General features: G+C 52.6%; 1 protein-coding gene across 1 annotated transcript; it reads right to left on the minus strand.

Moving 5' to 3' along the window:
- Nucleotides 1–1,898: 1,898 nt before the first annotated feature.
- On the minus strand, nt 1,899–16,036 carry JSRP1 (junctional sarcoplasmic reticulum protein 1). Its single transcript, XM_054013859.1, has 7 exons — nt 16,015–16,036; nt 14,916–15,049; nt 12,012–12,058; nt 7,338–7,491; nt 6,560–6,712; nt 4,721–4,812; nt 1,899–3,717 (listed from the first exon to the last, which is right to left on the minus strand). Coding segments are annotated over exons 1-7 (1,134 nt in total). The 5' UTR covers nt 16,017–16,036; the 3' UTR covers nt 1,899–3,165.
- Nucleotides 16,037–16,276: the final 240 nt, after the last annotated feature.

The following is a 16,276-nucleotide window of genomic DNA, read 5'->3' on the forward strand; positions in this document are numbered from 1 at the left end:
GGTGGAGCACGGGGTGCTGCAGAGCAGGTGTGTGGTGCGTTGGGGGGGCTGGCAGAGCAGGGGGTGCTGCATGGCAGGGCTGGGGATCAGGCTGGTGTGGCAGGGGTGCTGCAGGCCAGCCACGAGGGGCATGGCATTGCTGTGGGCGAAGCTTGCCTAGCCTCTCAGTTCAACTCCAAATCCACCCCAACGTTTGTGCGGTTGAAGAAGGGGCAGGAGGGTGCAATCAGGGGTCATGACTGCCCTCTTCTGGCAGGGTGCTGTAGGGGCAGCTAACTCAGCCCCACGTGGAGGGAGCACGCTGTGGCTCTTTAGAGCAGTGATTCTCAGCCCGCCAGCCACTTGCAGCCCAATCAGCACCCGGCTGCAGCCCATGTGCCATCCTCAGGGCCATACAGGGAGCGCGTATCTTGTGTGGCTGCAGCCCATAGAACCCCAGAAAGCCGCGTGTGCTGCCCACAATGGGAAATCGGTTGAGAACCAGTGCTTTGGAGCAATGCTTTGGGCAGGCGGCTCCTCGAGAGCAGAGCAAGAGAAGGGAAGATCTGCTCACCAGGGCTTTGGGGACCCTCCCTCACTTATCACAGGGGTGGTGGGCACACCCCCTCCCCAGCCCAGCCAGGGCTTTACTGGGGTGCAACTCACAATCAACCCCTTGGTGCAGAATCCCCGAGTGACCCGGAGCTTGTGCAACTCCATGGATGCTGATGGGGAGCTCTGGTTACAGGCCTCTGCCATGCATAGGGTTACCATACGTCCGTTTTTTCCCGGACATGTCCGGCTTTTCGGCACTCAAACCCCTGTCCGGGGCGAATTGCCAAAAAGCCGAACATGTCCGGGAAAATGCCGGCCGGGCACTTCCCCTCCGGTGGCGCAGGGTCCGGAGGCACGGGGGCTGCCCGAAGCCGCTAGTGCTGGGGCAGCTCGGCTCTTAAACAGAGCCGAAGAGTCAGGGGAGGAGCAGAGCCTCCGGCCGCGGTGGCTCTGCTCCTCCCCGACTCTTCGGCTCTGTTTAAGAGCCGAGCGCTATGGGCTTTGGGCAGCCCCCGTGCCTCTGGACCCTGCGCCGCCGGAGCCCGGGAGGGGAAGTGCCCGGCCGGGGGCGCAGGGTCCGGAGGCATAGGGGCTGCCCGAAGCCCGAGCACTACCAGCTTCACGGTTTGCCGGGCAGCCTCCAGCCCCTGCACCCCCGGCTGGGCGCTTCCCCTCCCGGGCTCCAGCTGCGCTGGGGAAGCGCCGGCCGGGGGCGCAGGGGCTGGGGGCTGCCCAGCAAACCGTGAAGCCGGTAGCGCTCGGGCAGCCCTTTTTGCATGGCTGGGAGTGGGAGGGAGGAGGGGGCGGAGTTAGGGCGGGGTTGGGGCAGGAAAGGGGCGGAGTTGGGCGGGGCTGGGGTGGGAAATGGGCAGGGCCAGGGCCCCGTGGAGGGTCCTCTTTTTTAATTTGTTAAAGATGGTAACCCTAGCCATGCACCTAGTGCTCTGCTGTTTGTTTGCTGCGGGAGGGGCGCACCCCCTGCTATGCCAGCGCTGGGCCCCTCTTGCAGCTCTGCGATGCAGCTCCGTCCCCCTCCCTTGCCGCAGGCCCTGGCTATTCACAAAGCCCCTAGGCCTGACGTGCAGCCCCCTCTGCTGTAGCAGTCTAGCATGAATCTTGGGCAGCCGCTGCCACCTCATGCCACAGAACAGTAACTCCAACCCGAGGGAGGACGCTGGCAAAGTCCCACGGCCAGTGACTCCCAGGGGAGCAGGCCTGGGCTCATCGTGTCAGGTTAACATTGGCAGCTTTGGTTTTTAATCATTCAGCTGTGACTGAACGGCTGCAGTTTTGTCTCCTGGTGGATGGGGCTGTTTCCATCCAGTGCGAAGATTCACCCAAACTGATATAAACCTTGACCCAGATTTGTTTTTGAAACCATTCAATTTAATACATTGTTAAAAAGGACATTTTTGCTAACTCAGTAGAGGTCAGAATAAACTATTTACCTCAGCTGTTTGGGGCTGCAATGTTTCTTCTGTTCTTACTAAAGCATTGAAAAATAGCGCACTTTGTTTGTGTTTCTAGACATTCAAACTGCCACTGAACGGGGCCGCACAGGAAAATAGGGGGTTGTGCCTTTTTTGCTCTTGTCTTAGAAGGAAAACTAGAAGGTTTCCCCCACCCCAGCACCCACCTGCTTGGCTTTGCCATTAGACCTTCAGCTTTCCTTCAAGTCTCTAGGGATGACTGGAAAATGAGTAGGATTGTAGCATCGTGGGCACCATGGAGGTCTGAAACCTGAATCATTGGCAGGGAATGGGATTTCTATTCAGGCTGTTAGAACCTTTGTCTTTTGGTTTGGTTTTGTTAACACCAATTTAATTCAGATGTCTGACAAACAGTTGAGAGAAAAGCTTTCCAGGTGAAAAACTGACATCTGTGTCAAAGAGAGCTCTTTGTACATGCAAAACCTCCAAAGAGTCTTCCAGCACTACCTGGACAGTCTGATTATTTGTAAGGTCAAAAAACAAGCAGAAAAATATTTCTGGTGGGGCTGGGGGACCTCTCATGAAGCAAGAAAGGACAAACTCATCCCCCCTTTTCAGCTCTCCTTTAAGCATCGAATTCCGGGGAGTCCAAATTTGCACCTAAGGCCCATGACAGACCGGCTGCACTCCCACTCCAGCAGTGATACACAGCACTGATGCAGGGATCTCAAAGCTTCTCACCTGCACTCACAGCAACCTCTGGGCCATAGCGAAGTATCATCATCCCCATTTTACAGCTGGGGAAACACAAGGCACAAAGAAGTGACATGACTTGCCCAGCCCCACCCAGCAAGTCAGTGGTAGAGCTGGGACCAGAACTCAGATCTCCCACCACCCAGTCTGTGGCTCTAAGCACACAACCACGCTGCTTCTCTGTAACCACAGGCGGGGTTATCAATGGCAGGTGTGTGTAATTCCTGGGGAACTCAGCAAACAAGCGATGTCTATGGAGGAGAAAACAATGGCCAGCAAATCTCACACGTGAGCGCGGCTCTTGGGGATGAAAGGAAAGGCTGGTGCTGGGCTGATTACGTGCTGCCTTCAGGCTGGAGCCTTGGAGGGCAGGGAATTTGGGTGCCCCCAGATTTAGTGTTGTTCAACCCCATTGCTCAAGAATATTCAGATGCAAGGGGCCAGGTTCTCAGTCATGCCTCTTGCCTTCCTTGAACTTGTGCTGCTCCCATGGCTTCCGGCCCTTGTGCTGCTTAGAGTCCCGCTTCCCGCTTTCGTCATGCCGGTGCTCCTTGCGGCCTGGCCCTTGGGGTGGTGAGTCAGGCTTGGGGTGGCGGCCCTTCCCCTCGTCCCGCCTGGGCCACTCCCCCCGCTCCTTCCCCTCCCTCCGCTTGCCCTCCTTCCCCTCCCCACGGGCTCTCTTGCTGCTGCGCTGCTGCCCCTCCTCCTTCTCCTCCTCCTCCTCAGAGCCTGCTAGGGGCGCCCTGTGCATTTTGCTGGCCTGGTCCTCTGGGGGCCTGTCCTTGGGCTTCATCTCCTTCTTGACACCTCTCTCCGGCTGAGCCACCACACTCTCTCTGGGCTTCTCTACCTCCTTCTCCAGCGCGCTCGGCTTCTGGCCCCTTCTCGGCTCTGCCCTGCCTGGGGAGTCCTGCTGCATTCCTTCCACCTTGGCTTCAGGAGCGTCTGCTTCTTCCGGCTCCAACCAGCTCAACCAACTCTTGAAAAACCACAGCTCTCCCTGCAGGGGACAGCAGCGCAAGGCAACGGGCCCGCTCTTACCACCGGGTCCAGGGCCAGCCCAGGGCGCCAAGACCCTCGTCTGTCTGTCTGTCCGGCCATTGCCAGGACAGCTGGCGCGAACTCCATCTTTAAAGAAGACACGAGCAGTTCCGTGCAGGACCCTGCCTCGTTCCCTCCTGTTTACAGAGAGCCTTGGCCCTGCTCTGGCGTGGCATGTGACCTACCAAGCTGGTCTGTGGCCCCCGGGCACTCGGGGCAGCAGCCAGACAAGCTCAGAGCTCCCTAGTGCCTGCAGGGCCGACCTACCTGTTATCAAGAGGGGCTGGGACGGTCCCATCTGCACTAGCAGTGACCTGGCGTGGGGGTGCCTGGGGCCAGGGCTGTCGGCAATGCCTCAAACACCACAGCCGTGGGCTCTCGAGCTCCCGTCTACCGCTCAGCATTTACTGAAGCTGGGCCTGATTCTGGGACATGGCGAGTGTCCCTGGGTGACGTAAAGTGCCCTCAGTTCCCATCTACTCCAGTGGTGCAGGGGCCTGTGTCTCGCAGGATTGGGCCCAATGAGCTGAGACTGGCCTGGCTCCTTCTCTCTAAATGGGTCCCAAGGCTCCAGGTGGCTGTGGCCTACCCCTGCAGCCCTTCTCCTGGGAGTCACCCCCTGATTTCAATGGGACTCCCACAAGCAGTCAGGAAGGCCTGCAGGATGGGCCCTGTGCAAGGTGAAAGCCCTTCTCGGGGCCTCGAGGGCTTCAGTGACGTGTTGGCTGATTTTCTCTGGTTTGCAGGGGGGGAAGGGGGGGAGGAGAGGATGGTGCCCCCCCCCCAGCTCCCTCCCTGACATGGTGCCACACATGGGTTTCGCTGCCACGACCGCTAGCCCAGCACGTGACTGCGATCACTAGTGGAGGGCAGAGTTAAAACCTCGCCCCCCGGAGCCCAGTGGCTGCTTTTCGGAGATGGTGTCTCCAAGGCCCCTCCTGCACTGTGGCTCCTCGCCTTACCCTCTCGCCGGCACCATCCTCGGGAAGGCTGCGCGCAGGCTGGGCCCACAGTCTGGGCTCTGCTTTGGGAACCTCGTCTGCGTCGATGACATCTGGGAATAGGGTGACCAGACAGCAAGTGTGAAAAATCAGGACAGGAGGTGGGGGGTAATAGGAGCCTATATAAGAGAGACCCAAAAATTGGGACTGTCCCCATAAAATCGGGACATCTGGTCACCTTATCTGGAAACGGGGAGAGAGTGGGCAAGGTCAGCCCTTTGGAGATACCCAAAGGGAAAGACTGTGCAGTGTTCCTGTGTGCTGGTTCACAGCTGCTGCTGTCCACCCCAGAGCTGGTTACACTTCAATGGGGAATGCATTAGAAACAGGCTCAAGCCAAACGCCTGACCCAGAACTGCCTGATCAAGGAGGACATGCTGGTTCAGATCTGAGCAGGTGCTGTGGATCCATTTTGTTTCTAGATCTATAATATCCAGGGCTCGTGAAGTGCAGGACCGAAGCTTGCCTTCACTCCCCCTTGTGGAGGCTTGTCATTACGGGATACTCGAAGAAGTCCACGAAAGCTTATGCTCGAATAAATGTGTTAGTCTCTAAGGTGCCACAAGTACTCCTGTTCTTTTTGCGGATACAGACTAACACGGCTGCTACTCTGAATCCAGGAAATTAATCCACATTAATTTTTAAAGTGGATTAGTTAAACCACATTTAATTGCTGTGTGGAGGCTCTTATTCAGGAAAAAATGGCCTTTATCAGAGTTTGCTTAATTCATTTCCAAAGTGAATTAAGTCTGAATAAGATAATCACACAAGGATTTAATATAGTTTAACTAATCCACTTTAAATTTACACCTTTGCTTAATTTGGATTAATTTTCCTTAGCGTCCCCATGTAGACAAGTCCTGGGCGATAGGCAGGGAACTATCATTTATCCTTTGTCTTACAGATGGGGGGGAAACTAAGGCCCAGAGTGAGGACTGGCACCGTTTTCAGCATGCCCACTACGGGTGGGGGCCTCTGGTTTTGGATGCCCAGACTGAGTCCCCTTTTACCGCCAGGCCCCAGTACGGCTGGTGGGGCCTCGGCTGCCAATGCTGCCCCCTGGATCTAGGTGTGGCTAGCTAGGGCGGCAGGAATGAGTAACCGGTAAGTGCTGGAGGAGCTTCTGGAGCTGGTTGGTTCCTGCCTGCACCGAGATGTGGTGAAGGGTTTGGGCTCCAAGCAGATTAATTTACATGTTTCCAGTTCACAGTTAAAGCCTTTGCTTCCAGGCGGCGAGAACGCTGCTGAAGGAGACTCAGCCCCGGCAAATGACAGGAAAGGCCCCCAAGCTGCTCCTGCCGCTCAGGATCTGTCCTGGGCCAGCCCAAGGACCCAGCACGGCCCCTGCGCGACACGTTTAGCTGCAGCAGGAGTTTGCTGCTGGCTTCAAATCTGCTCAGAATCCATGGGCGCGGGGCTAGGAGTCCGGAGCCCCAGCTCTGCCGCAGGCCTGCTATTCCAGCTTGGGCAAGTCCCTTCGCTCTCTGTGCCTCTGTTTCCCCTCCCACCCGGCGTGTCTGTTCTGACTGTAAGCTCTTTGAGGCAGAGATGGCGCTTGCTGTGTGATTAGCACCCCGGGGTCTAGGTGGCAGCGCTAATACGAACACGCTCCGTGGTCAGCCGCAGAGCTAGCTTCCCCCACTCTGCCCCAGGAATGTGTTTCACTCCTGAGCCCTCTGGGTATGAAAAGGGGGGTCAGTCTCCAGGCCCAGCACCCCCCCTCCCCCGGGGACAGGATGATCCCCAGGAGAACCCTTGATACTGCGCAGCTCCCAGCCTCGCTGCTCTGACGTTGCTCACCTTGGAAGACCTGGAAGCCCATGCTTAGCAGAGCGACAAAGGAGGCGATGAGAATGCACTTGTTGAGGGTAAGCCCCTCCCAGGGGACCTTCTCCTTCATGGGGCCAATGGTGCGGGGCTCGGCCTGCCTTTTCACTGGAAGGGTCTTGGGAACTTACGAGACACAAAGAAAGTGGTGTTACAGTAGGGGGGCAGGCCTGACCTGGCGGAATGGGCTAAGAGGGGGAACGGGGATCCCTTAACATCACCTAGTCTGATCACAAAGGAGACACAATGGTACAATCCCAAGGGACTCCTGTCTGTTGAGTTGTATCCCAGCCAGTGGAGAGTGGCCCCATTGCAGGGTTGGGCGCATAAGGAGGGGAGGAAATAAGGGGATTCTCACTCCCAGCTCCCCCTGGGGTTCACTGGGTCCCCCTGCGGGGAGGGAATCAAGCTGTGACAACTGCAATTTCGTGTGGCTCTACCACCAAGGTTCAAAATGGGCCTACTATAAACTGCCGAGCAGGGGGCCGGCTGGATATCTAAAGTCCAGACTCCTGGGTTCTGTTCCAGTCTCTCCGGTGACTCAAGAGGGGCAAGTCACTTAGGTCAAAATTTTCAAAAGCGGGGCCCTAAAGTTTAGCAGCTAAATAAGCGGCCTGGTTTTCAGAGGTGGTGGATACCTGCAGCTCCCTATGGAATTGGACTGGGATGCTGGAGAAGAGAACTCAGCTCTATCACCATGCTTGAGGGGTCAGTGCTCCTGCGCTGATAGGAGAAATGCGGATGAGTGTACCTTGTGGCGAAGCAGAGCTGGCTGTCTCCTCCACCCTTTCTACCCTCGTCACGGTCTTCTCCGTGACGACTGGTGTGTCCGTTATGCTTTCCACAAACTCATCTAGATCCTTCTCGATGACGTGCAGCGTGTTCCTCTCCTCCTTCTCTATCCCCTGAAAGATGAAGGAAAGTGAATGGGTCACGTGGCCAAAGCAGCCGGGGGAGAGACGCAAAACAGCTCGGGGATCTGTCTGCAACTATTATGGAGAAAAAACCAGCAGCGCCGTTGTAAGTCACTGGGGCCTGTGTTCTAGGGCCCCTTCTGTCCCCAATCGAAAGGGCAGGTGGCTGCTAGAGCCCTCGCTGGGAAGCTGGTTTACTCAACAGCTTGTGCTTGTATTCTGTGGAGGTCCCTAGTTCAGTGCCTGGTACCTTGGCCGTCACACGATTAAAAGACAGAAGACATGAATATGGGAAACAAGAAATATGTTTCTACGTATTGACTTATGGAACTCACCGCTGATGGACATTATTGAGACAATTACATTAGGACAGTTCAGCCAGGGATGTGACAGGTGGCTAGAAAGAAGATGAACATATACAACTATGCTAAGCTAAAAATGGCAAGGGTACTGTGATCACACCAGCTCCTGAAAGCTAAATAGGACTGAGCTGGGTCAGGTCCTGGGACAGGAGACCTCGAAGAACACCCAGCTCCTGTAGGAAATTACTTGATAGGTAGCAGCACTCTTCTTTCTGATACTTTATTGAGCAAAATGCCGGGGTGGGGAGTGGGGGTTCAGATGACATGTAAAACCAAGGCCCTGACCAGTTCTGGTCATCACAACAGTGGAGGCTTTTACCCTGGTGTTTGCTACATTCCAAACCAGAGACAGTTTGGCTGTAATCCCCTCAGCAACAAGCTACAATTATCTGTAATGATGTTTGCAAGATATTATTCCTCCCCCAGATGTCTCTATATGCTGCCTGCACAGACTTCTAAACAAGACATGGTGCCTAGCTAAGAAGAGACACAGATGGGACTCAATCTGTGTGGAACCCTGGCTGTTTGTCTGTCTGCACGTCACCATTTTCTTTAGCCAACACCTCCTGTTTAAGAAGGACTGATTCCATCTATCAGCACCGTATTCTTCTCCACTTCCTGACAAACTATGGAGGAGGACTTATTGCGCTCCACCCCAGAGGTGGATGAACTGGACAATCTGTGGGACTCGTAACAGCCCGCAATGCAGTTCCCAGCAAGGCTGGTCGGGCTGCGCACAGCTCTCGTGTTTACAGAGTGTTCCTCCAGTAGGGAAGAGTTGTTGGCAGGCAGAGAGGACGGGAGAGGTTTGTAAGTGGGTCTAATGAAGGGAACAAGGACAGAGGGGGCTGTAGTTAGTTATGTGATGGGGGGGTGCACCACTGCCCTCTGCTGGAGAGAATCAGACTCACTCACATGTAGTCAATTATGAGGCCCATTAGTGACTTCTACCTAGAGAGGATACAACCTTAATACTAATGCCAGCTGTTGGAGGTTCTCCCTTAGGTCAAGTGACAAAGCCTAGATTTGGGAGCAGTTCTAGTCTCTATGCTGCACATGGGCAGTTTAGCTAATGACTGTGCTGGGCCATGTTTGTACCCACGGATCTGTTCTGAGGGGGCCCTATTCAGGGCCTGCCAAGCTCTGTGGGCCATGGCACGCTGAGGAGCCAGTGGTGGTGGTACGGTGCCTGCCAACAAGTGCTCGTTGCGTGTCAAAGCCTGGAAGCCAGAGAAGAGATGACAGCACAAAGGATGAAAACTCAGGGGTAGGGGAAATATTCATTACCAGACTCTGTCTAATCTCACAGGCTCGACATTTTGCTTGATGACTACGAAGCTGAACCTGACAGGGTTCGTGTATCCGCCGCAGTGTGAGAGATCTACTAGAATCCCCTTCTGTATTAGCTCTGCATCTGAAACACTCCTGCATTATACAATACCCCCCACGGCAGTGTCCCACTCCGCCCCAGAGAGCCCTATCAATCTCTGCCCGGCCTCCTGTGGAAACTGGCAGGGGCTGTGTGGGGAAGCAGGGCCGTGCTGAGCTCGGGATACAATCACGCTCTTGTTGGTTCATTTTATTTATGTGATTCAATCCCTGGCACGTGAACGGGAGCCAAACCTTTGGCAAAAGGCATTTTGCTGAGCACAAGCGCTCTGCAGAGCTGCTTCGCTGCAGCCGCTAATCCGCGTTGACGTGTCTGCCCAGAGGACAACGTATCCTTTGGAGAGAGGGAGCTTAGATACGCAGATAAATTAGGCACCGAGGCCTGGTTCTGGGTCTAGTCCCTTCCTGCTAGGGTACAGAGAGACCAGGGTTCCCCCATGAATCAGATTGCAGAGGTGCAGTACGACTGACTCATGAATAAATGTGTCAGAGGCACCAGTTCCTAGCAGATGGGGGAGAGCTGCCAGTCAACTGAGATCAGTGACAGCAACAGCTGAATCATGATACCCTTGGCTCTGACTGCACACGGGTGGGCTGTGATTCCCCTCAAAGCCCCGCGGAGGCCACGTTTCCAGCTAAATGTTGCCCACAGCAAGGACTCTTGCTTTTGTTCCCAGTGGGGAACATTGGAATTTCCTCACCTGCATAAAGCCAATAGGCCAGCCAGTCCTGTAGGTTGGATCTGACTGTGGCCAATGTCACATGCTTCAGGGGAAGGTGGAAAACCCTCATGATTCATCGAACTGTGAAAAAGCAGTCAGTCCTGACCCCCTCTGAGGATTGGTTTACACCATGAGGACTGATTTCTTTTATGGTTTTATCTTAGTTAGTGTCACTAGACCCAACTGACCCTGCCCCAATATCCCTGCCGTGAATTGCTGGCATGGAGAGAGGGGTTAAAAGAAGGAGACCGAGCCCAAGGCAGGGATGACCCAGAAGTACTGCAGAGCTCCGCTTCTCCTGCTGTGAGAGAAGGCTGCTTACAGCCCAGAGACTGGGGTAGCTTGCTGGGTGGATAAGGGATGAACCCACCCTTAGGAGAATGGCGGGAGTACTGGTTATTGGAAAACAAGCCTTGAACAGAAGGGTAGGGTCCTGCTGAAGGTTTGCGGCATTTCCCTGTTTTGAGTTGTGTTTTTTCCTGATTTCTTTGGACCTTAATATCCTGGAAAGGACTGAAGTGTGCCTTGGCTGGAGGGTTAATGCACTGCTATGTTAGACCCTGTGAGAGACAGTGACCTACCAGCGGAAACCTGTGGTTGGGTGAGTTGTGCCCTGATGGGCCACCAGGGGGCAGTGGTAGTGATTAACCTGATCACTGTGATGTTCTAAAGACGGTTTTCTCTCCTGCAGATTGGCTTCCCTTTCATTTCAGTGAGTTCTCTCCTGCTCCTCTGTTACGGGATGAAATAGACAGGAGGTCTGATTTGGTCTCCTCTCACTCCTGTCTTCCAACTACATGCTCCTAGTTTTATTTCTTCCATTATCATGTTCACCGTGGTACCTTCAGCAACTCCCCACAAGCCCAGCCTATCAGCCCAGAAATTCCTCTATCACCCCCCAGAACATCTGCGTCTGCTTCCCAACCTCTCCTTTGCATCAGCACCCCTAAGCACCTGCACCCAACATCCCCGCTCTTCAATAATCTTTAACACACTCCTCTGCACATTCCGCTGCTTGTTGGATGCTTAGTAATGGTGATCTTCCTGGCCAGCCTCTTGTCTCCCACTGCCTCACACAACGCCAAGTTGAGCCTAACCCCATAGCCCTATTAGTTTATGGGAGGCCATTTTCCACACTTGTGACTGGTCTCTTCCTCCCTGTTTCCCTGAGCCAAGCTATGTCTTATGCCTACAAGTAACAAGCAATGGTCTCCTTGCTGCTTTCCTCCTCTACTATAAGGCCTTCTGAGGCACTGTTGCCTAGAGCCTCAGAGGTATTTAGGTTCCCACTGATATCAATGGGAGTTAGGTGCCTAAATACCAGGGAGGATCTGAGCCTGTATGTCCTTACTCCCGTAGAAGTCCTGAAGCTGATGAAGCAGAGGTTTTGAGAGCACATGCCAAGAGCTCTTCCCCCCCCCCAGGGAATGGAGGGATCAGGGCAATGAGCTATGGAGCCTTTCATGTCTAGGTCCAGCCCAGCTTGGTAAGCTCCATCTGATGGCGGCTTGGTGGCCTGTGTTAAATGATTGATAGGAAGTGAGCTGAGTCCCAACAGACACCTCACAACCGCCCCCCCTCATTGGCAGTCCGAGGCCCAGGATTGAGTAGGCCATGGGACTCCCCTCCTACCTAAAGGGGCAGCCCCTCCTGGCCAGAGTTAAGGCACATTGTCACGACAATACAGTGGATGCTTGCCCTGCACCTGCACCTTCGCTGTGGGCAACCTGAGGCCTTCACTCTCCCGGGCTGTCAATCCAGCGCCTCTCACCAGTGCTAATTTAATCTATCAGAATCATAAGAATCCAAGGCCCTGCTGCTGATTTAACTGGATGTACCAAGTATGCAGGCAAATCTTGGGAAAGGGGTAGTAGGCCCACCCTGCTCCCCAGGATCCAAAGACCAGGCCTCTGCTGCCTTTCTTGTAGACTGTAAGGGCTGTTCCAAACATCCAGTGTCACATAGCCCGGGCCTTCAGCACCGTGAACTTAAGTCTGGAGATAGTTATAAACAGGATTACTAGATAGATGCTACTTACGTGTGAGCTACTGTTTACTTCCTCTTCGCTTTGTGGCACTTCAGCATCTGTTAAAAACAAGGACAAGCAAAATAAAACAAAGTATGGACAGCATGAGGGGCTCATAGCATGTGATCATCTTGCCACCTAGTGGCCGGCCTGCAGAGAAGATAAAAGCCTTACTACTACTACTATATCAATAAATTGTCCCTTAACTCAAGGAGCTATGCGTCTGGACCCAAAGGTCCTAGCCTCTATATAGACCACAGAATTGTAGGCCTGGAAGGGATCTAGAGAGGTCATGTAGTCCAATCCCCTGCACTCATGGCAGGACTAAGTATTATCTAGACCATCCCTGACACGTGTTTGTCTAACCTCTTAAAAATCACTAATGGAGATTCCCCAACTTCCCTAGGCAATTTAGTCCAGTGTTTAATTACCCTGACAGGAAGTTTTTCCTAATGTCCAACCTAAACCTTCCTTGCTGCAATTTAAGCCCATTGCTTCTTGTCCTATCCTCAGAGGTTAAGAAGAACAATTCTTCTCCCTTCTCCTTGTAACCTTTTATGTACTTGAAAACTGTTACCGCGGCCCATGAATTCGTGCAGGATCCCAGGGATGAAGTAGTGCTATGTTGTGCAGTGAAGCGGATGCAATTACTGGGGAAGATGTTTGGGTGCTTTTCTCAAATCAGTAATCGCTCAGCAAGGCAGGTTTTCACACTTATAATGAGACGTGGTAAGCAGGAGTTAAAAGCCAGTTCTCTCGTGCCACACTGAAAGTTCCCTTTCACAGCAGCAGCCCAATTGGCCTTCAAATGAGAAATCTGGGTGTAGGAATGGAACCTGGAGCTGGCAAGCACCAGGCTAGTGAAAGTGATGGGACAAACTCCCTGGGCCTCCCAGCCAAAAAAAAAAAGCGGAGGGAGAAACTGATGTCACCCGCAAAACACATTTATCTGATGACCAGGCATCCTGGCTTCCTGCTCTGCTCCAGGGATGCGCCAAAAACAGGGTCAACATCAGGTGGTGCTAGAAACTGCAGCCACAGGTGCAACAGTGCAGTAGGCTCTTCTGTCCCTTTGTCTTTCAAACTGACCGGCAATGGCTAAGGGCCTCCCTTTCTAACCTGATGGAGCCTGAGATGCACAAGAATCCCCTGAAAACAGCGTCTCAGCAAGGCTAGAAAAGGACACTGGATGCTGGCTGTCGTCATTCCTGAAACGGTGATCTAAAATACAGTTAGCCTGAGGAACCAAGAGCCGAGATCTCAGAAATCCCCTGTGCTACGGAAGATGACAATAACCCCCCGGGAAGCTGGGAATTCTTGTTTTCCAGTGGAAGATACCGTTTATATCTAGTCAGAGCAGATTGAGACCCCGGGGGTCAGGATCTATCATCTGACTCTCCCAACCTACTTTCTCAGCTACGTTTACAGCCCGCTAACTGGAGCGCCGGAGCAGCCCCAGCCCGGGGCTCTCTGCCATCGGAGGGCAGCTTGGAATCCCAGCTTTTGTCGTCCCAGGGCCTGAGCAATTGGAGGCAGACGCTCAGCGCCTCTGAAAGCCGGGTCCTTATTACTGGATCTTGAGACTGTGGCTGTTAACACCCCGTCACAAACGAAGTGTAAAAGAAAAAGCCGGTTGGTAATTGGATTTCTCCGGTGGCTTGATACAGTAAATACGATGATGGGGCGTCTCCTTGGTTAGCTCTTCACTGTCATTTTCTATTTCCATTGGTTTGGCATGTGTCAAAGTTCAATACAAACTCATTAAAATAATGCCTCAATTTAATGAGGCTCTATCTATCCTGGGGAAATCGACAGTATTTAAAGGTCCCATCCTGCTCTCATTGAAGTCAATGGCAAAATTCCCTTCATTTCAGTGAGGGGCCGGATTGGATCTGAATTGCATATGGTATGTGTAAAGGTTCATCAAAGCTCTGGAATTTTTTAAGCTGTGGGCTACTAAAGATTTTCAGGACCAGTAAGATTCCCCACCTCCACCCCTTAGCACTAGTCATGGACCAGTGAAGAGTAAGAAAATACAGATTCCGGAAATGTAATTTAAAAGGTCATGTCAAGAGCAGAACAATTGAATTTTTCCCTTTTTTCTTTCTGATGTGTAAAGAAGGCTGAATGTATTTACTAATAATTACAAAATTCTACTTGTGTTCTGCATTAGAAATATCAGGAATGTTAAACCTGGTCTTGCAGAAACCAACGAAGACCTAGAGATATAGACTGGAACCACTCTCTGATTAAAGATGCAAATATGAAGAATCTTTAACAAAAGAGCTTTTCTCCCAACTGTTTGTCAGGGTTTGAGTAAGAGGCATTCACAGAATCATACAATCCAAAATATTTTATGCAGTCTGAATAAAAAAGACTTCTCCTCTCACTCCAATGTTGCTATCTTGCTATCTATGTTTTAAACCTCCTAGTTCCCCAGACATCCATACAGTGTTCTAGGAAATAGGGTGCAACGGCCCTGAATTTCTAGTATAAGCAGAAAAGAGAACGTTTAAAATCTTCTGTTGGGCTTTTAATTAAATGCAATGCTACACAAAGAAGCAAAACGGGGTATAAAAATCTCATAGCTTCTCCTTTAGAGGTCACCTTTAAAGAATAAGGCAAATAGTCCGATGCCTGCATTCCTGACATGGATCTTAGCACATCTCTAAAAGCCGGCACTAAGCTCTCTGCAAGTTCTAAGGTCACTTCATAATTTTCAATAAGCCGTTCTCACTGCAAAGATCAAGATCTTAAGCATATAATCCCCTCACAAGACACGTCAAGGAACATTTCCAATGGTATCAGCACAGCCCAACTGCCTTTTAACTCCCTGGAGGCAAGACTAGCCAGTGCATCCACTGCTGGGAAAGTCCTCCTAGTATGGCCTCCGGTGTCAACGTAGGGATGAGGTACCTTTTCTCACGTCCTCCCTCGAGAGCCTTGGAATTCTCTCTGCCAGCACTGGCAACTCTTCTATGGCCTCAGGACACTCCAGGTCTCTCTCCAATACCTCACAGGTGCCTGTTGCCATGTCACTTCCAGGGAGCCTTGCAAAATAGAGAGGGGGGAAAACAAATGCATTGCATTCGGCACACAACACAGCTGGCAAGGGGGAGCATGGGCGTCCAAGACAATGGAATTCAGGTGGAGTGCCTGAATGACGCAGGCATCCATGTGTGAATACATTGCTGCAAGCAATCGCTAGACTTGCTGTACAAGCAATCCCAGCCACAGCCCTTCCAGAGAGCCTTTCCGTGGAGGATCTCAAAGCCCTCTCACAACCCTGCTGCGGGCCAGGCCTACTCTAAAGAGGAATAATGCGAGGTACCGAGAGGTTAAGTGACTCAGCCCCAGAAGGAGTCAGTGCCAGCGCTGGGATTACGTCTCAGGAATTTCCTGGCTCCCAGTCTTGTGCTCAGCCCATTAGACCAGAAATCTTACAAATGTCTATATGTTTAAAGGATCAAGATTCCATGGATCACAGCAGGAAAATGCCATCGGTCCTTAAGACCCTGTTAACGGCGCACCCCACTTGAAATGCCCACGTTCTACTGGAATCTGGATACGTAAAACTGAGATCCAGCCCATGTGTCATCATTAAAGATCCTATGGCAATTTTCTAAAAATAGAGGTGTAAACCATGGTGTTCTGAACAACTTCCAATTTGGGTAGTGCCACTGTCTCTCTAACTTCCCCCTCAAATTCCACTTCTGCTTTGCGTCCTGCTCTTAACTGTTGGGCAGCGTTGCTGCGTACTGTTAAACAGCTGCAGCGCTCCACCCCGGAGACAGCTGCATTGCAGGGATAGGTGAAGCAAAACCCTTTGAGGCGCAAGGGGCTGTAGAAAGGGAGGGCTGCTATCGTTAACAGAATGCCAGTGTTCTAATGGCACATGCGCTAACCCCAAAGCAATTAACACTTTCAGTGCTGCTGCTCCCCAATGCAATCTTCTGTGCTCCCCATTGTCAATGGATTAAGGCTAGCGGGCTGTCAGGATGCATCAGGTACATACATTAACTGTTAGGAGGTTCAGAGTTGGACTCTTCCTAAAGCAGGGTTTGCACAGTGAGTTCTGAAATTCTGGGCTCACTCCCCGTTCTGGGATGACTGCCTTGTCTCTGGGTAGAGTCTCCCAATAGCAAACCAATCCCCAGCTCCAATACCTGTCCTAGGCACCGCCCCAGCCTTTGGTTGCGAAGATTGTCGCCACAGGGGGATGCCTGAAGCCGTGAAGGGCCCCAGTTGCCCTCTGTGTCCCTCTGTTATAACAATGA

Source organism: Malaclemys terrapin, chromosome 24, assembly GCF_027887155.1.
Source record: "Malaclemys terrapin pileata isolate rMalTer1 chromosome 24, rMalTer1.hap1, whole genome shotgun sequence".
In the NCBI taxonomy this organism is placed as follows: Eukaryota; Metazoa; Chordata; order Testudines; family Emydidae; genus Malaclemys; species Malaclemys terrapin.

What these genes read in the sequence shown, in the direction of transcription:
- JSRP1 (XM_054013859.1), bottom strand. An exon ending in GAGGGAGGACGTGAGAAAAG is followed by an intron (nt 12,059 to 14,915) that starts GTACCTCATCCC and finishes TGTTTTTAACAG; the next exon opens with ATGCTGAAGTGCCACAAAGC. An exon ending in AGGATGGTGCCGGCGAGAGG is followed by an intron (nt 3,718 to 4,720) that starts GTAAGGCGAGGA and finishes TGTCCCCTGCAG; the next exon opens with GGAGAGCTGTGGTTTTTCAA.